This window comes from Barbus barbus (genome assembly GCF_936440315.1).
Source record: "Barbus barbus genome assembly, chromosome: 3".
NCBI classification, from domain to species: domain Eukaryota; kingdom Metazoa; phylum Chordata; class Actinopteri; order Cypriniformes; family Cyprinidae; genus Barbus; species Barbus barbus.
Genome location: NC_136731.1, coordinates 42,299,804 through 42,327,277, shown reverse-complemented (window position 1 = coordinate 42,327,277; position 27,474 = coordinate 42,299,804). Strand labels below are relative to the sequence as shown.

Here is a 27,474-nt window from a genome sequence, read left to right as displayed (position 1 = left end):
CATATGTAAACAACAGTTCAGCATGCTTATGTGTTTTGAACTGTACACAGGCACGTTATTACTTAGATATCACTAACACACACACAAACACACACACATATATATATATATATATATATATATATATATATATATGCATGCATGTTTGTTTGTGTGTGTGTGTTATTCAGTAAGACAATGAAATGATGTGGTTCCTCAACCAAGATACTGTGGAAGGGTACTGTGATCAGTGTCATTAAAATATAATGTGTGTGGGGAGAGATAAATACATATGTGAGAGGGATAGAGGGTGTATATGAGTAGGTAAGAGTGTTATGTAGCTATTATATAAAAAAAAAGGGTTATTAAAAAAAATTGCGCATTCAGTTAGTTAATTTTATGGCATAAAAATCTATATATTTATTAGTGCACTGATTCTTACAATATATAATGAATGTTGAGTTAATGTGCAATTTTTTTTTATAACACTCATCTCACCCACTCACAGATATGTACTTACCACCCCACCCCACACACACACACACACACAAACACTCACTCACATACAGATGATATTTTGAATGATATACACTGATCACAGTAACTTGGTTGAGCAACCATCATTTCACTATGAATTGCAGGATAACTCTGTGTTTGTGACAAATTATCTTTGTATTATTCTATATGAATGGAAAGATCACATAATGATTGTCAATCTTTGTCATGTTTTACAGCATTCTACACATTTTTGTTCCTAGCCTGATGCAGAGCAGTTCTGCCGGAATGAGGTGTTCCTGCTGCAGTTTCACCAGTAAAGAAAGGTCTGGAGGAACGGTGGGAGCATTTCTCTAGATACTGTAGTGATTCATTTTTGTGGTTTAAATTCATAAATATTCTTGTATGCAAAATGAGGTAAATACTATTTAGTATGACAATTATTTAGTGGACCAACACACACGTATTCTGTATTTTTAACAGGAGTGCCAAGAGGACATAAAGTGGAAGTTTTTAAGAGACATTGGCACAGTGTTGTGCTGGATACAGAGTCACCGTCAGTTATTCTGTGGGGAGGTGAAAGGGCCTGTCTTACTCCAGATGGATGGTAAAAATCAACAAAGTGCCATCAAAGACTACCTGGGGTCGAATTGGATGAAGCAAGAGATGTCTTTTTATTCATCTCTCAGGACCTGAAGTGGGACATTCACATTGACTCCATTGTTAAAAAGGCCCAGCAGAGGCTGTACTTCCTTCAACAATCTGACCTCAGAAGACTACGGAGGGTAGTCCGGACTGCTGAGCGAATCATTGGTACAACCCTTCCCACTCTCCAAGAACTGTACTTATCCAGAGTGAGCAAAAGGGCTGGTAAAATCACTCTGGACCCCTCACATCCAGCACACTTCCTCTTTGAACTGTTACCATCTGGTCGACGCTACAGAGCTATGATCACCAGAACGACCAGACACAGGAACAGTTTCTTCCCTCAGGCCATATCTACCTCACAAACAGTTAAATGTTCTCCCCACTGTGCAATAAAACATGTGCAATACCAAACTATCCATACTTATATTTATTATACATATGTTTTTGATTTAATATATCATACATCTATCCACATTCCCTTGCATAATTTGCATATAGCACATCTGTACAATACAATATTCTGATTGTTTGAGTATCTGCAGGAGCTGGACACATTCATATCAAATTGTGTTGCTGAACAAGGCTTGAAAGTCCATGCCATGTTTCTTTGAATAATCTAACAAGGCAAGGAATCTCTCTGTGTAGTTTATGTATGCATGTGTACTGCATTTCAAGAACTGTTTATCTGATCATTCAGCAGTTCATTTATGATAGTTGGAACATATCTCTTATAGAACATATTTTTTGTATAAAAAATATATTTTGTTATTTTTGTAAAATAATAAATATAAAAATACCTAATGAATCAAGGGATGTCTGTTTATTCATCTTTAAATATGTGGAGGACCTGGACACACTTCATATGAAGTTTTGTTGATGATCAAGGCCTGAATATCAATGCCATGTTACAATCTGTCAAAGCAAGCGATCTCTATTTAGCATATGTGTGTGCAGCCTACTGCATACGGAGAACTGTCAATCCTATCATTCAAATATTAACAATTGATGATAAGTGGAACAACACATCTTTAGAAAATTAAATTACAATTATAAATTAATGTGTTGTGACTTTTACAATAACAAAATCTAACTATCCCTTTTAAATTTGATAAATCTAAAAGGTGTCTTAGTTTAAAATCGATAGTAATAAATGAGAATTTATCTCATTACAATAAGGTTGAATAAGGTAAGGTGTAGAGGTTTTTTATTACAATTAGCCTAATTTAATCAACCAGTACAAGTGTTTTACAGGCTGTTGTGATGACGAAATCAGCTCACATTAGACATATTAATAATAATAATAATTCGGTACATTTATATAGCGCTTTTCTAGGCACTCAAAGCACTTTACATAGTAAGGGGGTATCTCCTCGTCCACCACCAGTGTGCAGCATCCACCTGGATGATGCGACGGCAGCCATAGTGCGCCAGAACGCCCACCACACACCACCTTACTGGTGGAGAGGAGACAGTGATGAAGCCAATCAGTAGATATGGGGATGGTTAGGAGGCCATGATGGTCAGAGGGCAATGGGCAAATTTGGCCAGGATGCCGGGGTTACACCCCTACTCTTTTTCGAAGGACATCCTGGGATTTTTTATGACCACAGAGAGTCAGGACCTCGGTTTAACGTCTCATCCGAAGGATATTCAATATATTAGATTTAAGTTGTGCCATTTTAGCCTAGACATCCTTTAAAGAAATAAGAAAACGTGTATTAGTAAAACGAAAGGCAACATTATTTTATTTAGATCCCAGAAACGGCTGTAACGTTACTTCCGGGGTTCCTGGGGAATAACAAGATAGGGCGTGGTTTCTGACGTAACGTTTTGACGTGGGCGTGGCTGTACTGGTATGGGCGGGGTTTGTGACGTCACACTTGGATGTGGGCGGGGTTGGATGTCCACCGCAGGATGCAGTTAGCCCTACTTGGAAAACTTGCTCATAATAGTCACTGGTTGCTACCTACTGGTGTAATTATGTAACTTACAGAAAGAAAAGGCTACATTTTAAGTTTTCAATATTAGATTACTTTAACAAACATTATTGCTTGTCCACCAACACACAGGAAATTCAAGAAATTCAAGTGTTAGTACTGGTAATACAATAATGATAAGAAAATGCAAAAAAAAAAAAAAATTCAGAGTTTTCTTGTCTTTTTTGTGAACTGAATCAAAAGATTCGACTCACTGGGATGAATCAAACTGCTGCGCGGTTCTGAATCTCCCGCGGTCCGCGTGTACAGAAGCGGCTCCGCCCTCTCCCGCTGGAGGATTCGAAGTGGGCGGGTCTTAGAGCGCTGTGAGGCTTCTGATTGGCCGTGTTCCAGCCTCGCGCGCACTACGCATGCTCAGTGACCCCGCCGCCTCATCCTGTATTTACAGCTAGTGAAAATGGCCGCTACAGATGCAGTCGAGATTTCACACAGAGAGACAAAAACTACTCTCACACTCGACTAAATGAAACGGATGCGACGCGAACGCTGCGAGGGAGTATTATATAACGCCAAACGGAGTCCATATCGTCTCGAGCCTTCGCAGAAGTGTTGTTTAACAGCGTAAGCGCTAATTTTAGCTCAAGCTAACAGTCACGAGCGCCCGTGTGTTCGTGCTCGAGCAGAACCGGAGAGAGTCGGTCCAATGGCGGACCCGAGAAAAGTCCCGTTCGTCACGCTCGCCTCGTTCAGCAGCACACCGGCGGCACCCGAGTCAAAGAAGCGCCGGCGGGAGGACGAAGAGAATGAACCGAGTCCCGGTGTCACCGGCGGCGGGGGGCTGTTTGGTACCGGGACACCGGCATCAGACCCCGGCGAACGCAAACCAACCGTCCGCCTGAACCTGAGGCTGTCCGAACCGAGCGAGCAGAGATCCGCCGAGTTCAACTACAGCGAGCTGGTCCAGTCCAACCTGCAGGTCAGTTAACAACAAAACACCAGAAAACATCGCCTCTGGAAACCGCTGGGGGTTCGAACTCAGAAGAACCGACCTTGTAGCAAATACACTGAAAAATACTTCAGATTAAACTTTTAACATTTCAATAACTTACTTTAGATTGGACTCAACTTTATTATCATTGTGCAGAGCCAATGAAATGCACTTAGCATCTAATCAGAAGTGCAAATAGCAGTGGATATAAACAAATAAATGGACCACAAAGCCAGTCATAAGGGTATTATTATTATTTTAATTTGATATTTATTCATCATAAATAATCGTTCCATTGATGTATGGTTTTTTAGGATCAGACAATATTTGGCTGAGATACAACTATTAGAAAATCTGGAATCTGAGGGTGCAAAAAAATCTAAATATTGAGAAAATCTCCTTTAAAGTTGTTCAAATGCAGTCCTTAGTAATGCATATTACTAATCAAAAATTAAGTTTTAATATATTTACAGTAGGACATTTACAAAATATCTTCATGGAACATGATCTTTACTTAATATCCTAATGATTTTTGGCATAAAAGAAAAATCAATAATTTTGACCCATACAATGTATTTTTGGCTTTTACTACAAATATACCCCAGCGACTTCAAACTGGTTTTATGGTCCAGGGTCACAGATATACTGAAAGATGCTTTAGATGAACAACAGCAGTATCACAGACCGCGTATATATGTGAATACTCATGTCAGTATACGTGACAAATATTTAGTAATTATTAAATATCTGAGAGGAAACTGAAAGGTTTTAGAGGCTCAAACCAATTTTGTGTTTCACTGAACCTGTGATAAATGTAGAAGTATCAGCTAATTCAGTTTATAATAGTGGCTTGTTTTGAAAAGAATGGCGCAGTGGTTAAAGATTGGATCTGGTGAAGGTTGTAGGTTCAAACCCCGACTTATCCAGGAGAACCGAACCTGTAATAAATGTACTGTAATATACTTGAGATCAAACTTTAGAAAGCAGTAATTTGCTTTAACAACAGCACTATCCCACAATAACACATGTAACAGGTGTGTGTGTGTGTGTGGTTAAGCTGAAAAGGTTGTTGGTTCAAACCCATTTTCTCCATAATAACAGAATCAGTCATAAATATAAAAAGTAGCATCAGTTAATTTAGTGTATAATAGTCACCACATCAATAGTCTTGATGGGTGGTGTAGTATTTAATATCTGAGCTGGTAAAGGTTGCAGGTTCGAACCCCAGTTGCATGATGCTTTTCTTATAAATTTGCAGTTTATAACTGTCCTTATAAGGTGAAATTTGGTTGTTATCGATGTTAGCGTGACAGATCTGGTGTTTTGAGCAGCGCTGTTATGAAATGTTTTCCGTTTTTGCTAAGCATTGTGTGAAAAAAAGTGTTTAAAAAGTTTAATATTAGCAGTTTTGTGTAGATTATTGCATGCACAAAAACAACAATTAGTGTGGTAACTTTCAGAAAGAAACATAAGACTCTTCAATATTACACTTAAAATAAGTAGCCTAGTTTAAACAAAGATTTTTAAAATAGTGAGTGTAGGCACACCTGTATTGTACTTGATTGGTTCTGACTGGCTTCATTTGCTCCTGAAGGTGAGGAAGGTTCCTCAGGGTCTCACTCCAGCTCTGGACCCCAGCGACCCGTTCGCAGATGAAGACAAAGAGCGGCAAGAAGTCGAGGCTCTCGCCAAGAAATTTGAGAGCAAATACGTACGTAATCTTTTATTTATTTAAATGATCTTATATTTGTCTGTCTCACGAATGCACATCCACCTATATTTTTATTTACAAAGAAAACTTTGTCTTAATCATGCTATGTTAAAGAATATGATGTGTTATGTAATGTTTATTGACTTTACATTGAGGTTAGTGTGTTGTTATTTCAGGGAGGCACTGTTAAGAAGAAGCGACGAGACCGGATGCAGGATCTCATCGATATCGGTTACGGCTACGATGAAACCGATCCATTTATCGACAACTCTGAGGCCGTGAGTATGAGAGGGAGCTTCATTGGTCCTCACAGACAAATTCACTGCTGATGGTCTCAATGAACACCACATGAGTTTGACCATCATCTCTCAAATGACAAAACAATTCTGAAATCCAGTCTGACCCATAATCCTTATGCAAATATAAAAATATCTATTAAAGTGTTGTCTAATAAATTTGTCTCCTATAGTTATATTTCACTCAGCACAATGATGCACGTCTGCTTTTAATGTGCAATTTTTTTTCCTGTTGTGTATCTGCAGTACGACGAGCTGGTTCCCGCGTCTCTGACCACTAAACTGGGGGGTTTCTACATCAACACTGGCACGCTGCAGTTCAGGGCCGCCTCTGAGTCAGAGGGAGAGGACAGAGGAAAAGACACCAACCACTTCAAGGTGATCATCTTCATCCTCACTGTTACAGCAGACTGGACACATGATATAGAGAGCCAGAGTTATGGTTTGTCACTGCTAATTTATGATCGGGTTGTGTATTTAATCAAAAAATCAAACTGCAATGTGACCTAGTATGATTATTAAACCCCCAAATAATTCAATAAACAAAGTCTTCATGCATTATATCTATATATCACAATATCGGATTTGGATCGGTCTCGTCTGACCGATACCCGATCCGTCAAAAATGCCGATACCGATCCAAATCCGATATTGTGCGTACACTATTCTGTGTTATTGTTGAGCCCCACAAAAGGCACAAACGCATTATAAAGCACCATAAAGTTTTCGTGCACTATATTTCAAGTGTTCTGAAGCTGTTCCATAGTTTAATCTGAGGTACAGATGAATATTTAAGTCGTTAAATTGAAGTTCAGGTAAACTCTTCTCTCCGTTGCGTCTGTCTGTCATCCTCCATTCAGCATTCAAACTGCGTGTCGCGTTCGGTTACTACAGTCAAACTCTTCAAGAGCGCAGAGTAACTGAGGTTTAAAACGGTTTAAATAAAAGGCTTAATAAACTAACGCACAGATTTAATACACTATGCATCGATATCTCTTCCCTTTGAACTTTTCTGTGCAGCCTGTGTGCTGTGACTCCGTGTCACTTCAAATGCATCATTCTGCGCACGGGATGCACATAAGAGCTTTGTGCTAGCCTTTCGTTTTATAATACTTTTGCGCAATGATTATTAATAGTCTTGTTCTGTCCTATCTATTATATGTTGCTGCCTTCATTACTGTGCTATAGATTTAAAAGAAATGTCTTTTAATTTTATAGTATATATTTATTTATATATAAATATATTTGCTTGTTTTTTCATTAATATATTCTACAACAATACAAAGAGCGATGTGTAACATTTGACCAGAGTTAGTCCTACACTTATTCACTTTTATTTGTAAATAAAAATGTTTCACCAGGTTTTATAAAATTATTGTGCACCCATGCCCATCCACTAACCTAGTTTATAATAGTATTTTTGTCATAGATTATGATTATATATATTTTCATTAAAATAAAGTTATCTGTATATTGTGTAGATTGTGTTTAACACACAAAAGAGTGACGATCAGGTCAACACACAGAAGAATAGAAATTCTACATCGATTTAAAAAAAAAAAAAAAAAAACTGGCATCGGATTGGATCCGTATCGGCAGATACTCCGAATTTTTGGTATCGGATCGGTTCTGAAAAAATGATATCGTTGCATCCCTAGTTTCAACCCATTTTAAGATTCATCTAGCACTTATTTAATGGGATAAGGATTGATTATGACAAAGGTTTACCCATGAAAAGTACAGTTTTTACTAGTTTTAATAGTTTTTAAGTCGTTTGGATTTGTAATATTGGCCTATTTATTGATTATCGGCCATAACATAAATCTAATTTATTTATTTTTTTTAATCATATCATAGTTCAAACTGTAGTTTTAGTTGTAGTTATCCCAATATGACTTGTTTGACCAAATCATGCAGTCATTGGTCAGGGTGATCTCTGAGTCTGTGATGGTTCGTTTGATTGAGATGATGTTCTTGACTCTGATTGACAGAAAGATGGAGAGGAGCGGGTGATAAAGAGAAGGAAGAAGAAGCAGGACGGCGGCCTGGAGGAGAAGAAACCCAGGAAATTCAAAGTACCCAAAGCAGGGTGAGTTCAGACATGCTTACTGTGCTGCTTTGAATCATTTTTTCAAGCACTAGATGCATCTCACTACTTTTTTTTTTTTTTTTTTTAAAGATGCTCTGATAAATGAAACCAAGTTCATCTTTTAAAGTAACATCTCTAGACCCTGACGCCTTTTCCATTCCTCATGCTGCGGCTCATTTTTAAAGTATTTTAAAGTAGTAAATTGAGAGTATTTGAGTTAGTTGATAAATGTTTAAAGAGATTTGTCATCAGCCTGGTATGGTATGGACATTTTCATATAATCAGACTTCAAATAATGAACACAATTTCAGTTTTATTCGTATTAAAAGTGTAGTGCAGCTATGTGAAATGAGCATAATTTATGAACATGAGATGATTTAGTTTAATAGAAGTTATATATATGTAGTGTATTTATTTGTTGACAATCTCTTTTAGATTGATTCAATTTTTATTTTAAGTGAATTTCAGCATTTTATTAAAACCCATGGAACTCACATATACAGTAGTCAACATTTGAAGTGGATCAAAACCTTTCATCAAAGTTGTCCTAAAACCAAAATGCGTTCTTGTCTTGGGACAACTTAACTTTTTTTTGATCCACTTCAAATGTTAACTATTTTAGATTAGCATTTAAAAGTTTGGGGTTGGCAAGATTTTTTAAAATGTTTTTGAAATTAGTTTCTTCTGCTCACCGAGGCTGCATTCATTTGATCCAAAATACAGTAAAACAGTAAAAATTGTCAAATATTATTGCAATTTAAAATAACTGTTTTCTGTGTGAATATAGCCTACTGTAAAATGTAATTTATCGCTTCATATTTTTGTTGAAAACGTGATTCATTTTATTTTTCAGGATCCACAGATGAATAAAGTTCAAAAGAGCAAAAATCTTTTGTAACATTATAAATGTCTTTACTGTCATTTTTAATGGATTTTCCATCTGACCCTGAACTTTTGAGTGGCTGTGTATATGACAACTCTTTTGTTTTTCTGTTTCTTTTAGTGTTTCGGCTCTGAACCGGCCGGAGAAGAAGAAGAGGAAGAAGCTGATGAAGGACACTCTATCTCTGGCCGCTATGATCCGCCGCTTCAACCGCGAGAAAGAGGAGATCCGTAAGAAGAACCCGGTGGCTGCAGTCAAACTCGTCCGTGCTCCGCCGAACAACGCCACCGCCGCCGCCGCTGCAGTCGCCCCAGGTAACGACCTGTCCATGGCCGACCTAACCTCTGACCCGGTGGTGATGATGACGTTGCTGGGCGGCGCCACAGAGAACGACATGCTGCAGGAGCTGATGGGCGACCTGGACTTTGGCCTGCTGGACTCTCCTGGGCCGTCCAGTCCGGGGCAGAGCGAGAACGGCGCGGCAGCAGGACAGAAGGCTGGAGCCACGGGTCGAGTGCAGAAGACGGGGCTGGTGCCACCGCCGCCTCTTCCTGGCAGCCTTCCCGCTCCGCTGCTCAAACGCATCGAGGACCTGCGTGCGGTGAGTGCTCACCTCTATATCCACATCACAGATCTGCGCTTAGCTCCAGCAAAACTGATTCATGAGCCATGCTTATTAACGTTCCCATGGGACGCTTTCAGAAACAGGAGCGCAATGGAGCAGAGAGCTTTTGAGATGCAGTTTGAGAAGCTGAGCTGTTTTTTTTTCATCCGCCTGCACGTTTATGTAGTTTAAAGGTGGGGTAGGTGATTTCTGGTAGCCAATGTTGATATTTGAAACCGCCAAAACAAACACGCCCCTACCCTAAAAGGGTTTCGACCCTGTTTTGATAGCTCCGCCCAGGGCTCCAGACTGCGACCAAATGGTTGCATTTTGCGGCCATTTTTTCTGCCGGTGCAACTTCATTTTGTGAGCGGTTGCACTGGTGCGACCACCGCGTTGCCCCACTCATAAGCGCTACCATTTCTGTTGCATATGAGAAACATCGAACGGCAAACGAAACAAAAGCGTGACGAAACCGCGCTACTCGTCGGAGCTGTGCAGCCGCAGCGCAGACTGTTTATCAGCTCGGACCAATAATTGAGCGCAGCGCAAGCAATCTGGTCCGAGCTCACAGCAATACTCGGTAACCAATGCTGAACTCGTGACACTGTTACTGCACAATGCTGCGAGATCCAGTGAGAAGCTTTGAAATTCGCTGCAGAATGAATAAAGATTGCTGCGAGATCTGGTGAGATGCATTCAAATTCTGCACAGAATTTTGTTATAAACAGATTAAAAAGCGCTGATGTAGAAAACCAGAAGTAGTAATGATAACTATACCATGGTGTTGTTGCAGAAAGAGTCGAATGTTATTACATTATTAATTTCAGGGTTTGTACAGCCTTTTGAGAGAGAAATTCAAGCACTTTTCAGTGACTCAAGTATTTCACACAACTATTTCCAACACTTTAAAGCTCTAAAAATGATCCAATTTAAATGTTGTTTTTAATGGGATGACCAAGATAAATATTTATATATATATATATATATATATATATATATATATATATATATATTATTTTTTTTTTGTATTTAGAATTTTGTTATATTTTGGGTAAAAATAGGAAACTTAATCATTTTCTCTAAAGAAACAGGATTCCCTGAATTATCGTCTTTGATATCGTTATCACAGTAAATACCAGAAATATCGTGATATACTTTTAAGCCCATATCGCCCAGCCCTAGTAGACACACCCCTTACTGCTGATTAGCTACAAGTTTGTTTTGGTACTCTGCCCCGACTAAAGGGTTTTCTAAAGGGTTTTTGAAAAATGACATACCCCACCTTTAAATAGTAATACAGCTGCCAAAGCAGCACTTGTGTAATTCATCCTCTGCCTTCAACAATATACTTCAAGATAATTACTGTCGGACTTCAAACTAGGGCTGCAAGATTTAGGGGAGAAATCAATTTTCTGGTAAAAATAAATAAATAAATTGTTTTTTATGTCTGTGCAAACTGTTGTGATTTATATAGACCTAACAATGTGACTATAAGAATAATTATTATAATTATTAATATATGATAATATGTTTATATTAAATGTGTAATTGTATAAAAAAATTGTAAATTTTTTTAATGTTATTTTTTTTGTCATTATTGTTTAATTATAATTATTTATTTTTGTTAAAAATAGAATGCAAATAAAAATAAACTGAGTATTTAAGAATAATATAATAGTGATACCAATACTAATATTTATGGCTGTCCTAATGCTTTCATTTTTAAATATACTCTGTTAGTTTAATTAAATTGCAGTTTTTGTGACGTGATCATCAAACTGTGCCATACAGCAGTTTTGTATGTATTCTGATTAATTGTGCAGCCCTGATTTTGATTATTTTTGTTTTGAGAGTGAATTTCAGTATTTTCTTTAAAAAGCTTTCTCTCCTGCGTTGTACAGACCCGACTAATCCATAATGACTGTTGTTAGTTTTCATGATTGATCTTCAGTAATTTTATGAATGTATAGTTTGTGTGTGTGGTCTTTTCTTTCCAGGCAGATTGTGAAGGAGACAGAGGAGCAGGCGAGGTAGAGAGAGGTGTAGGTGGAGCAGATGATCATGAAAGAGAGAAAATAGACAGGAAACAGTCAGAGCAGGAGGAGGGAGAGGTTAGAAAGATGGAAAGCAGGTTAAAATGGTGTCAGTGAATCAGAAGATGCTGTTTTATTTCCACAAAACTATGCTGTCTATTAATACAGTGTGTAATTTCAGCAGACAGGTTTGAAATGCTCCAATATACATGTTTACAAACACAATAGGAGCACAGTGCTTACAGCCATGATGTCTAGCATGGAGTTAAACTGCATTTGAGCTGCTGTTAAACGCTTGTTTTCCTCCCAGGCGTCTCGTCAGTTCGATATGGAGGGCAGGAAGAAGTTTTTCACGCAGGATATGAACAACATCCTGCTGGAGTGAGTTCATTCAGCCGTGGTTTTGTTTCTGAGTTTCTCTCTCTCTGGTGTTCGTCTCACTCGTTCTCTCCGTCTCTCTCGGTAGCATCGAGCTGCAGGTGCAGGAGCAGCCCACGTCGATGCGCACCGCCGTCTACTCTCATCTGGAGGCCTTCGTGCCGTGCAATAAAGAGGTTCTGCTGAAGCGGCTGAAGAAGCTCAGCCTGAACATCCAGGACGACCGGCTGCGCACGCCGCTGCACAAGCTCAAGCTGGCCGTCTGCAGCATCATGCCGGAGCAGATTGCACGCTACAACATGGACTGCATGGCCAAAGTCGCCAAGTGAGACTACATAATTGAAATTACCTACATTTCAGGATTGTGGAGGTTTGAAGAGCTCAGTGTTTTTAGGGATCTAGCTCTTTTTTTTGACAGTGAATGACCAATGAAAAGACTTTTCTGGTTGTTTGTTATATACATTTACATTTTGTTTAGTAGACTTTTTTATCCAAAGCGACTTACAAAAGAGGAACAAAAGCAATTAGTCAATGAACTAACAATATTCATATTTATTTTTTTATCCAGAATTTCATATTTTTTACTTTTTTCTTAATTTTTTATTTAATTCTATAATATGCTGAATATAGATTTATTTATGTAGATATTTATCTTATTTCATTATTTACAATTTCTACTTAATGAAGTATTCTAAAGATTGGCGTAACTAGACATTTTTATTTAAAAAATAATAATTTAAGATTGTAAAATGAATTAATTATAAAAATGTCCATTTGGGATTTAAAGATTTATAAATTTGCATGACTTTTCGATGTTTTGAATTCATATTTTTAAAATGATTTTCCAGTTGTTTGATATACATTTTATGTTTATGCATTTAGAAGTTGCTTTTATCCAAAGCCAGCTACAAAAGAAGAACAAAAGGAATTAGTGAAAGAACTTATTGTTTTTATTTTAAAATCTTTTGCTTTAAGTCTTTATGCTTAATAACAGATTTTTTAAATTCACAATTTCTACCAGAGAAAAGATTTTAGAGCTTGTCATAAGTAGTAGATAAATGAGTTTTAATACAAATAAATTAAATATAGAAATTAAAGTGAATTAAAAAAAAGCCCATTCAGTTTAAAGGTTTTATGAGTTTGCATGAAGTCAAGGTCTAGAAATCATATTTTTGAAGTTTTCCAAGACCATGGAAATCCTAGTTTTTTCAAAGACAAAAAAAAAGAAATGAAATAAGAAATCTCTTGATTTTTGGCTTATTTGAATGCTTCTTTCGAAGGCAGCTGACGGAGGACGTCGACAGAAACGGCTCGGAGGACGATAATGATGAGAAACCAGGAAAAAGAGTGATGGGCCCCAGGAAGAAATTTGTGTGGGATGACAAACTCAGGTGAAACACTGAGATCACACACAGATCAGGAACAGTCAGTAATGTGAGACTCAAGGGAACAAGACGGGTTTCAAAGACAACGCTGCTTATTTTCCAACTTTTTGAGTTACAGAATCAAGGAGTGGCAATATATTAATGTGATTAGATCAAATTATTCATGCAAATTAAATTCTGTAATTCCAGAGAACTGAATGTTCTTCAGGATTCACACCAGGGTTATTATACTTAACTGGAACAAAAACAGTTTGCATCAACAGTTTGCGTTCATAATCGCAGACGAATCGCCTTCGATTATGAACGCGATATTGCCTAGCTAGCTTGTCAGTGAACTACGGCTCTGTGTAGTAAATGCCGCTCCATCTGAAAGCAGGTGATGGTGATTTACTGCTCTCACAGAACCGGCTTGACTGACTAGATGCGCATGATAATCGAATTCGATTAATTGTACAGTCCTAAGTTTTATCTTATTTTAAAGCTTGTTTTTTTTCTTCTTATAGTCATCTAGTGGTTGAGTAAAGCCGATATGTGTTTGTTTGCACAGGTCTCTGTTGTGTAATCTGGTGCAGGTGAAGCTGGGCTGTTACGAGCTGGAGGGTCAGAGTTCACTCTCACCTGAAGATTACCTGAAGACCTTCATGGAGGCGGAGGTCAAACCGCTCTGGCCCAAAGGATGGATGCAGGCCAGGTGGGTTTCTGCACCAGAACACTGCTGATGTCTGTGCTGGTAAAGCATGTTAAAGCGTGATTGACTTTCTCTTTCTCTCTGTTTCTCAGGATGCTGTTTAAAGAGAGCCGTATGGCTCACAGTCACCTCACAGGAAATACGTGAGTATTTTGCCCTCAGGTCAAAACAGTTTGTTTGTTTAAAAATAACTATTTACTTTGTGCAAGTCTACGTTAAAGGGATGGTTCACCCAAAAATGAACATTCACTGATAATTTACTCACCCTCATGTCATCCCGTGTATATATAGGTGGCTTTTTTTCTTCAGTAGAACAAGTAAAGAAGATTTTGTTGAAACGGTGCTGCTGATAAAATAGAAGTCAGTGGCTGCCATTACTTTGAGAGTCAAAACAAAGCATAAACAGGCAACACTAAATTAATACCCATGGATCCTTATAATATTTTGAGATCTTATGAAGCAAAACTCAGGCAATCCATCTCATGAACACTTGACACTAAACGTGGAACGCACAACTCTATTATACATTATTTATTCACCACAATGTTTTGTACATTGCCTATTTGTATATTATTATTTTATTATCTGTGTCCTATATTTGTTGCACTGTGGAGCTTTTGTCACTACAACAAATTCCTCGTATGACATACCTGGCCAATAAAGCTCATTCTGATTCTTCTGAAACGATCAGTCTGTGCAAGAAACTGAACATTATTTACAGCATTATTACCTGTAATCCAAAGCCTCAGACAAACAGGGAAATCTTGATTATTTTTCACTAATTGGTTCTTTTAAACAGTTTGTTTCATTGAACTGGTTCAATTCACTAGTTCATTTATATACAATCACACAATAATGAAACATATATGCAGTTATATTATTAAAGCACCCAATAATGGTGTAAACGCAGATGTTTTACATTTCTAAAGCATGTATAGTGTGAAAAACTTCATCAGCTCAACTTTTTACATGAATAGAAAACATAAAAACACTCATTTGGGCAATTAAGCTTCAGCCAAATTTCATAATTGTGACAGACACGTCGTAACTCCACTAGGGCTGTCGCGATTCGTCGATTTTAGTCGACTAGTCGATTTTCATTTTGCTCGCGTCGACTAATCGCCAAAATACCAGAAGTGGCGCATTTCACGGACGAGAATCTATAAAACACAGTATTAGACTATTTTCCAAGGCTGCATGATATATTAAACCCATTTAAAAATCATAATTATGCATAATTGTGAATTCACAAACGCTATGATTTAATTAAATAATTATATGTGATGCAGTTTTAATACAGTATCTGTGTTTTAATTAGTTTACATGCGTGTAGTTAAGCACGTGCGTCTCACAGCGGCTCCGTTCACAGTAGCTCCACAGAAACTTATCCTTTACACGTGGAGCGTCTCAGACTCCATCTCTGCATGTTGTTGTGAGTTTGTTTATTAATGGCTAATTGGGCCCAATTTGGACATTTTTACTTAGGGGTGTACTCACTTTTGTGGCCAGCGGTTTAGACATTAATGGCTGTGTTGAGTTATTTTGAGGGGACAGCAAATTTACACTGTTATACAAGCTGTACACTCACTACTTTACAGCAAAGTGTCATTTCTTCAGTGTTGTCACATGAAAAGATATAATAAAATATTTACAAAAATGTGAGGGGTGTACTCACTTCTGTGAGATACTTCTGGGTCGAAATTATAAATCTTCATGCCAAAAATCATCAGGATATTAAGATCATGTTCCATGAAGATATTTTGTAAATTTCCTACTGTAAATATATCAAATTAATTTTTGATTAATAAAATGCATTGCTAAGGACTTCATTTGGACAAATTTAAAGGCAATTTTCTTTTTTTTTTGCACCCTCATATTCCAGATTTTCAAATATTTATATCTCGGCCAAATATTGTCCGAACATAAACTATATATCAATGGAAAGCTTATTCATTCATTTTTCAGATATTTAAATCTAAATAAAAAAAAATAAAAAAAATTGACCCTTATTACCGATTTTGTGGTACAGGGTCACATATATTGTCAGAAGCCACGGTTATTGATTTTATCTTACCTTTATATGCTTTCTTGGCTCTTAAAATGGTGGCAGCCATTGACTTGCATTATATGAATCACTGAGGACCACGGTTTCAGCTAAAAATCTGTTACTAATGTTACTACTGAAGAAAAAAGTCACCTACATATTTCCCTTTTTTTCAGTTTCAGTTTTCGGTGAACTATCCCTTGAAATTTGTCAAATTGAAGAATAAGAATTAGTTTATTCATTGCTTTCAGCTGCTGTTGTAGGTGAATGCCGCCTTTTTGAAATCTTGCCTTTTTTAATGCATTTAATTGTTTCTCTTATTGAATATCGTCACATTACAGAAGTAAACCGGGCTGATGTGTTTCATGTTGGTCGTCTTGCGATTAAACTGCACCGCATTGTTTTCAGAGTAAAGAAAAGGATGTTACAGGCTCCGAAAGCGAAGCCCAAGCCTCAGGACAGCAGTGTGCTCCAGCGACCGTCCGTCTCTGTGGACTCCGCACCTCCTCCAGCCGTCCAGCGTCCGGTCGTCTCGGTGGATACTGCTCCTCCTGCTATCGTCCAGCGAGCGCTGTCCCCGCCAGAGCCCATCTGCCTGTCGGACTCTCTGGACGAGGACCTGGCGGCCCCGTCGCTGGACTCCATCTCTCATGCTCTGGCCATGCTGAGCAGTGTCGCCAAAGACCTGGCCCAATCCAACAGCCCGCCGTCCACCGAGCCGTCCAAACCGTCCCAGTCTCTGCTCGTGTCTCCACACCTGGCCAAAAAGAGCGGGAGCACCCCTCCTCCACCTACTCCTCACAGTGTCCTGTCCTCAACGTCTGCGTCTCCGGTCATTAAAAGTGTGAGCGTCCTGCCGCTGGGTCAGAGACACTCGGTTATTCCTGCTCAGCGACCATCCGTGACTCCGCCCACCAAGATGGGTGTATCTCTGGCGAAGCCCCGCCCTCCTCCAACGGCGTCGCCTCTTCACGCTGCTCAGAAGATCCCGGCGGGAAAAACGGTGGTCACCATGGGCCTCATCAAAACCAGCAATAACAGCTCGCCGCGCACCCTTCCCGCCGCTTCCTCGCCGTCGCTTTTAAACGTCAAATCCGCGCAGTCTTTCCACGTGACCGCGCAAGCCAAAAACCACGAGTCGCCCAAACCCGGCTTCATCACGCCCATGCAGGCCACCCTCACCAAGTCACCCCACAACCCCAGCTCGCCCATCATCAAGCTCACGCCCACCGCCTCGCCCGTCGTCTCCAGAACAATCACGTTACCCAGCATGCACCAGCACGCCTCCAAGAACCCGGGCTTCCACACGGGGTTCGTCGCTGGCAGTTACAACGCCCCCGTGGGGCAGAAGAGTTCATCTCAGGGCAACAGCATCTCTGGACTCATCACGACAACCGCGCCGGTCGCCAAGCAACCGGCCACCAGCACATCGCCGGTGGTGGGTACGGCCAATCGCAGTCAGCGACACAGACAAGTGGGTGGAGCTACTCAGGGAGTGAAGACAATCACATCTGTGTCCACGGCCACAGCGTCTCCACTCTCACAGGTCTGTCTGCTCCTGTGATCAAGGCCTGTTTTTGGCTTTTTAAATTTATATTTAATATATAATTTACAGTAAATTTATTTGGGTTTTTTTTTATTTACACATTGTAATTAAACACTATTTATATTTACTTTTATGTTTACATTTAAACTCAAATCTCGTACCAAATCTCTTCAGCAAGAACATTATAAAAGTGTCTTCTCAGGAAAGTTTAGCGTAATTATAATTTTACTTATTTTGGTTTAATTATTATTAAAAGATATTTTAATTTAATTTAATTACATTTAAATTAGAATTAAAAATAAATTAGGATAAAGTTAAAAATTTTATGAAAATTAAGCAATTCATTTAAATGTTTAATGTTTAAATAATTTTTTTTTTAATTAAACATTTAAATAATTTTTATATTTTCATAAAATGAAGTTAATGTTTAGTGGAAATATTAAAAAGTATTAATTAAAAATAACTTTTTTGGTCAATTTTAGAATATATATTTTTTTACTCTTCTGTTTTCTAATCGTGTAAACTTTTAATTTTTTAAATTTTGTTTAACATTGAAAATATTTTATTTTATTGTTTTATTTAGGCAGCTGTTTACAGCTGTTTTTAGTTCCCTTGAAGGAATAGAATTATTCTATTATTACCCCTAGAATTATTTTTTAGTAATTATTTATTTGGTGAGTAATAATTTATGCCACACACTTTGGAACAGAGCTTAACTTGAGCTCCTAAGTATTCCTCAAAATACAAGCCACTACTAAAGTGTTGTGTTTTATGAGTTATTTCACTAGTTGAGAAATTTGTACAAAAAATAAAATTGTTCGACTCCATAGGGATGTGTTGCTTTCACACATAAGGAGGTCTTTGTAAATGTGCGCTGTGGTCTTTGGCTCTAACAGTGTGACGATGGTGTTTTGCAGGTGTCGTCCTCCAGCGCTCTGCTGGGCTCGGTCGGTCCGTCTCTGCCGCTGGGGTTCGGGATGCTGGGAGGTCTGGTTCCCGTCTCTCTCCCGTTCCAGTTTCCAAACCTGCTGAATCTTCCTTCCTCTGTGGTTTCCACGGCGACCACCGGCGGCTCGACCAATCCCAGCAGCTCAGGGTTCAACCTTACCCAGAGTGAGTCTGTGTGATCAATAAATACGGGGTAGTAAGGGGTGACGGACCTGTCATCTTCATCACTGTGATTGTTCCTGGTACACATTTGATTCATGAGCCTCTATTAGTGAATGTGTACATGTGTATTTATTGAACAGTTAAAAATAATCACTATGACTATCTAACTATAAATCAGCCCTATAAACTATAACTATAAAATTGGACTTTCCTGCCTTAAATGATATTAGGCAACAGATGTATTCAGAAATTTTATATATAGACATATTAAAAAATGCCATCTAACAAATATTGAAGTTTTATTGTTATGATTATCATCATTTTGGCTACTTTATAAATATTCTGTGCTGCTACTATGACATTAAATAATAAATGCACAAAATAATACTTAAATTATAAATAAATATTATAAAATAAATTATATTTTTGGATGTAAAGTCATGTATATTAATTAATATAATTATTTACATTAATATTTAAATATTAATTTATGTATATTGTATAAGTTGTTTATTATAGTTATCATTTATCAACAGTTTCTTCAATCTATCAAGAGTATTTATGCTAATAAAACTAGGTAAATGTAAAGGTACAGTTCTGTCTTCATCTTGGTCCTTCAGTCATTTACATCCACTTGTGCACTTACAATGGATTAAATGTCCATAATTTAGATTTATTTTGAATTATTAGGTGTTCTACTAGAGGTAGGCTTGTATGAGCCCTCATTAGTTGATGTGTGTGTGTGTGTGTAAGTGTTTTTGTGTGTACAGCTGGAGTAACTTGTTCGTATTTTACATATTTAGTATATAATTTACTACACTTGTAGTATTTAAAGTATGTTTTTTATGGGAATGAAATCATGTTGACTTGCAATTTGTTCAGTATTTCCATTTTTTGCAAGTGATGCTGTTGTCATTGAACTTAAAGGGGTCATGAACTGCCTTGGAGTTTTATTTTGTACTGTTCTCTGAGGTCCACTTCTAAATTATGATGGTTTTTGACATTAAAGTTAAGTAATTATGAGAGCGTTCTGAAGAGGGGGGTTAAAAACAGAACGGAAAGTAGCTGTTTGAATAGGCGTGGAGGATTGTGGACATTGCGTTTCCTAACGTAGTGATTAGAAGGAAGGCAATGCAGAGACTGTGGGTGGGGCTAAACAGAATAGGTAGGCGGGGTTAAACAGGCAGCGATGTAGAATTGGTAGGCGGGGTTAAATAGTCACCGATGCAGAGACTGTGGGTGGGGCTAAACAGAATAGGTGGGCGGGGTTAAACAGGCAGCGATGTAGAATTGGTGGGCGGGGTTAAACAGGCAGCGATGTAGAATCGGTGGGCGGGGCAGCAGGCATTGATGATCTTCTGCAGAGGCGGTGCTTATCCACACTATTACATCATAAAGTTGTACAATCCAAAAGCTGTTGCTGACTGCCTTCAATATAAGCTGTTTTTAGACTAACGACAAAGTTTTGAGTTCTGAAGCTTACAGGATGTTTTTATAGCACAATGTCTTATGTCAAAAAAGATCAAGTGAATTCTGGTTTCTCAGTTCATGGCCCCTTTAAAATACATAAGATGTCACACCTGTGTGTGTGTGTGTGTGTGTGTTCATCATCTGCTCTTCATCACGTGGCTCGTCATGAATCTACTTCCTCTCATTGAATCTCTGTGTGTGTCTCATGCGTGGGTGTGTGTCTCTCTGTCCCGTCTCTCCTCAGATGTGTTAAAGGGTCTCATGTCAGGGACTCAGGCCACTCTGCCGCCACACTTACAGCTGGCTTTCTCAGGTAAACGCTGAGCGTGCGACGCTCCTGCTGCCTGCATGCGTGCGTTTGCTGCTTTCTTCATCATCTTCAGTCAGGACGAGTCACAGTGCTTAATAACTGACTCTCTCGCTCTCTCTCTCTCTCTGTGTGCAGATGTCAATCAAACTCAGGGCGGAGACTTGAAGAGGAAGACCTTATGACATCACAGAACTCTGATCCGTGACTGACTCCGCCCACTTTTATGCATGATGTGCTGGCCGACCAATGAGACGGGAGCCGTTTTTATACCAATTTGAATATTGATGCTGATGAATAATGTTTGTTTGAATGATGATCCGTGGGTTGTACATATGTATCAATGTTTACACAGACAGACCTGATCACTGTGACGGGGAGGGAAACGTGTGTGTGTGTGTGTGTTTGTATGTTGATTAGCGTGCAGCTTCTGTAAATGAGGGTTTTTTTAAATGTGTGGAGCGTATGAATATTGATGAGTGAAGGTGTTCCTCCCTCTCTGGTGTAGGTCGGTGTCTTCGGTGCTGTTCACCAACGAAACGCCTCTTTAAATTGTTCAAATCAAATGACAAAGGGCGGGACGGCGGCCATTGTAATATACTTGAACTTTCAGGATTCGTTTACGTTTCAGGACACGAGAAAAATAAAAATGCAGAAGCCTTAGTGAAAACGCTCTGTGTGTCTGTGATGATTGTGGTCTAAGATGTAAAAAGCAATTAGCAATTTAGATTAAGAAAGGATTTTTTTTGTCTCGGAGCAGTTTTTATTCTATTTTATTGAAGTATTGGTTTATTCTTGAAGTAGGGTCAACAAACAATTGATCAATTATAGCTTTTTTTCCAACTTAGAAATTTCTAGTTATAAGGGATATAGAAACAAGTTTGTTCTTTCAGTTTTATTCGTAAATCATATTTTAAGAGTGAATTTAAGTTTATTTAAGAGCAACCATTTAATCTTAGAGATATTGGTCTCAAATCAGTACTTTCATGTTTCATGACCATGTCAGCCCTGTTAAAAGTGTGTGAAATAGAAAGAATGTGAATTATGCTTGACTCTGCACTTGTCAGAATTTATTATAGTTTGCTGTAAGTAAAAAAAAAAAAAAGACTGTTTTTGCCAATGCTGTTTAAAGTGCACAACGCAAATAATTCCATCTAAAATGATTCACATAATTCACATATCTTAAATCCCTACCCCATTATTGGGGGGGTTGTAGGTTTTCATTGCATATTTTAAAATAAAAACTTTTCATATATCCAACATTTTTCTCTGAATGATGAAGAGTTAAGTAAACTATCAAACTAGTTGAAGCCATCTGAAAAATATGCAACATTTTTAATAAGCAGTATGTAACACAAACAGCATCCTAACTGAGGTAAAGTGTGTTAAATGGAAGCTGACAAACAGATCTTGAACCTCAGAAACATGTGATCAGGTCAAACATCACAGTCGGGACAGAAACTGTGGTACTGTGAGTTTAATTCATCATCGTCAATCTTCATCAGGTGACATTCAAGTAGCAAACATGTCGAGTACAAAATATCAACAAGGTGAACGAGATCGGTCTAATGCCACGGACTAAATCATAACTCAAAAAGAACCAGAATCCAACAACTGGGCAAATACAGGGTAAAACTCAAGCTGGAAACAGAGATGAAGGGGAAGAACACACGGCGTGAATGGCAGTGACGCCCGTCTCCACAGGAAGCAGTTCAGTCTATTTGACCAGCGGTCTGGTCTTATCGTCGTCTCCACACTGATGCGCTTTATACTTTTTCACTTCTGCCATGTATTTCGTCCAGGCGTCTCCTTTCCCAGCCTCCGCCTGCATCCACACACATCAGATACACACACACATGACTTCACTCATCACAGATGCATTACATTGATCAAAAGTGACAGTAAAGACAATTATAATGATATGAAAGATTTCCCTTTCAAATAAATGCTGCTCTTTTTAACTTTTTTATTCATCAAAGAATCCTGAAGAATACAATGCATCACCATTTCCACAAAAATATGAAGCAGCACAACTGTTTTCATCATTGATAATAATCAGAAATGTTTCTTGAGCAGCAAATCAGTATATTAGTATGATTTCTGAAGGAGCATGTGACACTGAAGACTGGAGTAATGATGCTGAAAATGTACAATATTTCACAATAGAAAACTGTTATCTTAAAGTAATATTTCATTTTTATGATTTAAAAACAAATGCAGTCTTGGTGAGCAGAAGAGACCTCTTTTAAAAAATCTTAGCAATTCCAAAATTTTGAATGCTAATGAATATGTACAAATTCATCCTGTTTTGCCCATTCTAACAGAAGCCGTCCAGATATAAATGTTTAAAGGTAAGGTGGCAAGAGAGTGGAAAATCAATCATAATAGTGTTAGGAAATGCTCGACTGATCGTAGATAACCATGTAAGAATTAAATAATGTGCTTTACAAATAATTGAATCACAAAAATTGATATTAAACTAAACATTATATATTTGTACAGTATTATAAAGCATATGAAAATTTTGAATGAAACTTTTTGAATGGCTGAGATAAATTTGTTCGCTAGCAAACATCTGCTCTTAGGGAAAGATAAGATTTTCAAATATAATATTTTCTACCCTCTCATGTTTTTTAGCGTTGTTCTTTCTGCACAACTTTCGCCTTCCCCTGAAAAACTCAAAAAAACATTTTCGCGAGCAAACGTTCCAGCAGCCTTTTCCCGCCACCTGACCTTTTTTCACAATTCTGACTTTATAACAAGCAACTATGCGTTAAGTCCAACTCTTTAACAGCTCTATTTCTGCTGTTCTGTAGCGCCATCTGCTGTCAAACTGTGGATTTACAAATTCATTCAGTCTGTCTGACATATTTTTGTTCAGACCAATGCAAATTTTTGTTGTAAATCTTAACCGGTTGATGGAAAATAGGCTACCTTGTTATCAGAAGTGATGAGATCTTATCTTATGCAAAACGGTTTATGGAGCAGATACGATTATATTTCTTTCCGACTCGTATATATATATACACAGGTGCTGGTCATAAAATTAGAATATCATGAAAAAGTTGATTTATTTCAGTAATACCATTCAAAAAGTGAAACTTGTATATTAGATTCATTCATTACACACAGACTGATATATTTCAAATGTTTATTTCCTTTCATTTTGATGATTATAATGACAACTAATGAAAGTCCCAAATTCAGTATCTCAGAAAATTAGAATATTGTGAAAATGTTCAATATTGAAGACCCCTGGTGCCACACTCTAATCAGCTAATTAACTCAAAACACCTGCAAAAGCCTTTAAATGGTCTCTCAGTCTAGTTCTGTAGGCTACACAATCATGGGGAAGACTGCTGACTTGACAGTTGTCCGAAAGACGACCATTGACACCTTGCACAAGGAGGGCAAGACACAAAAGGTCATTGCTAAAGAGTCTGGCTGTTCACAGAGCTCTGTGTCCAAGCACATTAATAGAGAGGCGAAGGGAAGGACAAGATGTGGTAGAAAAAAAGTGTACAAGCAATGGGGATAACCGCACCCTGGAGAGGATTGTGAAACAAAACCCATTCAAAAATGTGGGGGAGATTCACAAAGAGTGGACTGCAGCTGGAGTCAGTGCTTCAAGAACCACCACGCACAGACGTATGCGAGACATGGGTTTCAGCTGTCGCATTCCTTGTGTCAAGACACTCTTGAACAAGAGACAGCGTCAGAAGCGTCTTGACTGGACTGCTGCTGAGTGGTCCAAAGTTATGTTCTCTGATGAAAGTAAATCAAGGTCCCAGAGTCTGGAGGAAGAGAGGAGAGGCACATAATCCACGTTGCTTGAGGTCCAGTGTAAAGTTTCCACAGTCGTTGATGGTTTGGGGTGCCATGTCATCTGCTGGTGTTGGTCCATTGTGTTTTCTGAGGTCCAAGGTCAACGCAGCCGTCTACCAGGAAGTTTTAGAGCACTTCATGCTTCCTGCTGCTGACCAACTTTATGGAGATGCAGATTTCATTTTCCAACAGGACTTGGCACCTGCACACACTGCCAAAGCTACCAGTACCTGGTTTAAGGACCATGGTATCCCTGTTCTTGATTGGCCAGCAAACTCGCCTGACCTTAACCCCATAGAAAACCTATGGGGCATTGTGAAGAGGAAGATGCAATACGCCAGACCCAACAATTCAGAAGAGCTGAAGGCCACTATCAGAGCAACATGGGCTCTCATAACACCTGAGCAGTGCCACAGACTGGTCGACTCCATGCCGCGCCGCATTGCTGCAGTAATCCAGGCCAAAGGAGCCCCAACTAAATATTGAGTGCTGTACATGCTCATACTTTTCATGCTCATACTTTTCAGTTGGCCAACATTTCTAAAAATCATTTTTTTGCATTGGACTTAATTGATATTCTAATTTTCTGAGATCCTGAATTTGGGACTTTCATTAGTTGTCAGTTATAATCATCAAAATGAAAGGAAATAAACATTTGAAATATATCAGTCTGTGTGTAATGAATGAACCTAATATACAAGTTTCACTTTTTGAATGGTATTACTGAAATAAACTTGTTCATGATATTCTAATTTTATGACCAGCACCTGTATATTAAATGGTCAAAGCTTTATTTGAACATGTCAGTAGATAACATGCTATGAGTATTTTTGTTAGTTTAAAATCTGCCCATCATATTCTAATGTTTATATGCAATCTTTTCTTGTTGTTTATGCAAATAAAAAGTGCATAGTGCTGCTAATCTTATTAGTTGGCTTTTGTCACAAAACATTAAATGGTTTCAGTGTGTATCAGTACTTTTTATTAATATCTCCAGCACATTTTAACATCGCGGTGTATAGGAGTTTGGATTTGTATTATTTAAGAGATGTATTGTACAGCACTGGTATCTATCAGCTGCTGGAAGAGTATAGACCCCTGATATATACTGTATGCATATCATAATGCAAGCTATATATTGTTTTTAACTCTTATTTTATGGATATGGAAGAGCATGCATCTCACCTCGGAGTCTTGTTTTTGTTTCTTGGCCACCATCCCGGTCTTGAGGGCCAGCCTCGCGCCTCCTCTCCGCTTGCCCACCTGAGTCAAACAGGAACAGACTGACAGCGTTACACGGGCTTTAGGAAGCGACAGTGACCCGAACACCCCTCTTTCTCTCTATGTGTGTGTGTGTTAATGTAAAGCGCGTCCTCTGCAGTTCTTACAAAGCTGCTCACGCTTAGCGGCCTCTTGTCCGGATCCGCAGCAGAGCTCTTCGTCTTCTCCTCTTCCTCGCCCTCCTCTCTCTTCCTCCTCTCCTCCTCCTCCATCTTCTTCTTGAACAGCTCCATGAAGCTGCCGTCGTTGGCGAAGGCGTTGGCCGCTTTGGGCGCCCCGTGCGCCGGGCTGCTGCCGCCGGACTCCCCCCCGCTGCTGCTGCTGCTGCTGGAGGACTGCTGAGGATGAGGATGATGATGGTGACGATGATGGCGGCGATGTTTGTCTGATTTATGCTGCTTTCTCTCCATCGTTTTATCGTTCGGTGAAATAATAAATAAAGCCTTTACATTCACTCCTGCGGTGTTCTGATTTCTGCACCGATTTGCCGTTTAATGACGAATTAAATGTATTTTAAACGCGTGATAAAGGTGAAAAAGAAAGAATAATAGGTTATTTCGCGCTGTTGTTATGGGGTCGTAAAGCGTCGCGTCGAAACAGACGCACCGTCAGCGACGCACAGAGAGAGCGCGATTATCGAGCCGCGGGTCCGAGTGTGATTCTGATCGCAGACCGGCCGGATTGTGCGGTGAATCGGCAGGGTTTATTATGTTTTTCGCACAGGTTTGTTGTATTTTAGCGTCGCTCCGCCATACTGCTTTTCATCTGCAGTCAGCTGCGCTCGAGTCCGCGAGAGATGCACCGGCGCCGCCTGCAGGCCGGAGGAAGAACCGCAGCGCCGCTCACCAACGCTCCTCACACGTCATAATAAAAGATTGAACGCGTTTTAGAGGAAAACACCGCTTTAATCTTTCTGCTTTAAAATTTCATGTTTAATTCAATGTGTTACTTGTAATTATTTGCGAAATTTACTAGCAATTTATGAGTGAAAATTGCTTATACAACTTTTTTTTCTGTTCATTTAACTTATGTCATAATTTTATTATCTATGACAATATATATATATATATATATATATATAATAAATCACAGCAAAAACACAGTGATTTTTGGATCTATTATTTAATCCAGAAACCATTAATGTATAATTTAATTTTTAGAAAGACTGTTTTGACAAAAGTTTATATATGTATATATATAAAAGATAAGATTTGACTAACTATTCTGCCTAAATAATAAAAAAATACCTAAACTAAATGTATAACTAAAAATACCTTTAGATAATAGATTAAAATGATTTAATACATATAACAGTTCAGTACTATACATGTTAAAATAAGATTAAATCATCTAGCTAAATCTGATTAAGAGAAAATTTCATTAAAACAAAATTAATGCATACAATTTGATTTAAATAAAAAGTTGTGTTAAATAATTAAAATAAGCTGATTTAAATGCAAATAACAGTACAATATAAGAAAACATAATGCAACACAATAGAAAGTATTTTCTAAATGATAGTTTACACATTTAATATGAATATGAAAGTCTTTCATGCGGTAGCTGTCTTGCATGATCATTATATTCAGAATCTGAAATACTAAAACCCCTGAACTATAAAACAGTCGTTAGCATCTTTAACATTTCCATATTTGTCAACAAATATTACAAAATATTTATCTACTTTATTGCTCACCTTTTAGGAATGTTATATAAAAACTTACATAATTTCAATATTTTTAAGGCAAATATGGAGTCATGGAGCATAAATCTA

At 38.3% G+C, this 27,474-nt stretch overlaps 2 protein-coding genes across 3 annotated transcripts; one reads left to right on the top strand and one right to left on the bottom strand.

The window, feature by feature from the left end:
- The first annotated feature begins 3,494 nt into the window (after positions 1-3,494).
- LOC306855458 (ubinuclein-2-like) lies at positions 3,495-21,267 on the top strand. Its single transcript, XM_079394195.1, has 15 exons — positions 3,495-4,035; positions 5,642-5,758; positions 5,935-6,036; positions 6,301-6,432; positions 8,046-8,143; positions 9,147-9,627; positions 11,977-12,047; positions 12,133-12,369; positions 13,325-13,435; positions 13,977-14,120; positions 14,210-14,260; positions 16,570-17,707; positions 18,625-18,820; positions 20,532-20,600; positions 20,733-21,267. Exons 1-15 carry the CDS (start codon positions 3,763-3,765, stop codon positions 20,777-20,779), a joined length of 3,267 nt encoding a protein of 1,088 aa, XP_079250321.1. The 5' UTR covers positions 3,495-3,762; the 3' UTR covers positions 20,780-21,267.
- Positions 21,268-21,355: 88 nt separating this feature from the next.
- Positions 21,356-26,491, bottom strand: LOC306855492 (telomerase RNA component interacting RNase-like). 2 transcript variants are annotated; one of them, XM_079394245.1, is made up of 3 exons: positions 25,808-26,491; positions 25,605-25,682; positions 21,356-22,419 (listed from the first exon to the last, which is right to left on the bottom strand). In XM_079394245.1, the coding sequence occupies exons 1-3, from the start codon at positions 26,108-26,110 to the stop codon at positions 22,312-22,314; spliced, it is 489 nt and encodes a 162-aa protein (XP_079250371.1). In that variant the 5' UTR covers positions 26,111-26,491; the 3' UTR covers positions 21,356-22,311. The 2 variants fall into 2 exon arrangements, with proteins under 2 accessions (XP_079250371.1, XP_079250372.1); XM_079394246.1 differs by having other exon boundaries at positions 21,645-22,419; positions 25,820-26,483.
- Between the last annotated feature and the right edge of the window lie 983 nt (positions 26,492-27,474).

Bases quoted from the DNA above. Each gene is read 5' to 3' on its own strand.
- LOC306855458 (XM_079394195.1), top strand. From the start codon at position 3,763: ATGGCGGACCCGAGAAAAGTCCCGTTCGTCACGCTCGCCTCGTTCAGC. The intron at 13,436-13,976 runs GTGAAACACTGA...TTGTTTGCACAG, and splicing joins GTGTGGGATGACAAACTCAG to GTCTCTGTTGTGTAATCTGG. The intron at 18,821-20,531 runs GTGAGTCTGTGT...GTCTCTCCTCAG, and splicing joins AGGGTTCAACCTTACCCAGA to ATGTGTTAAAGGGTCTCATG.
- LOC306855492 (XM_079394245.1), bottom strand. From the start codon at position 26,110: ATGGAGAGAAAGCAGCATAAATCAGACAAACATCGCCGCCATCATCGT. The intron at 25,683-25,807 runs GTAAGAACTGCA...TGTTTGACTCAG, and splicing joins CGCTAAGCGTGAGCAGCTTT to GTGGGCAAGCGGAGAGGAGG. The intron at 22,420-25,604 runs GTGAGATGCATG...GTGTGGATGCAG, and splicing joins AACAAAAACAAGACTCCGAG to GCGGAGGCTGGGAAAGGAGA.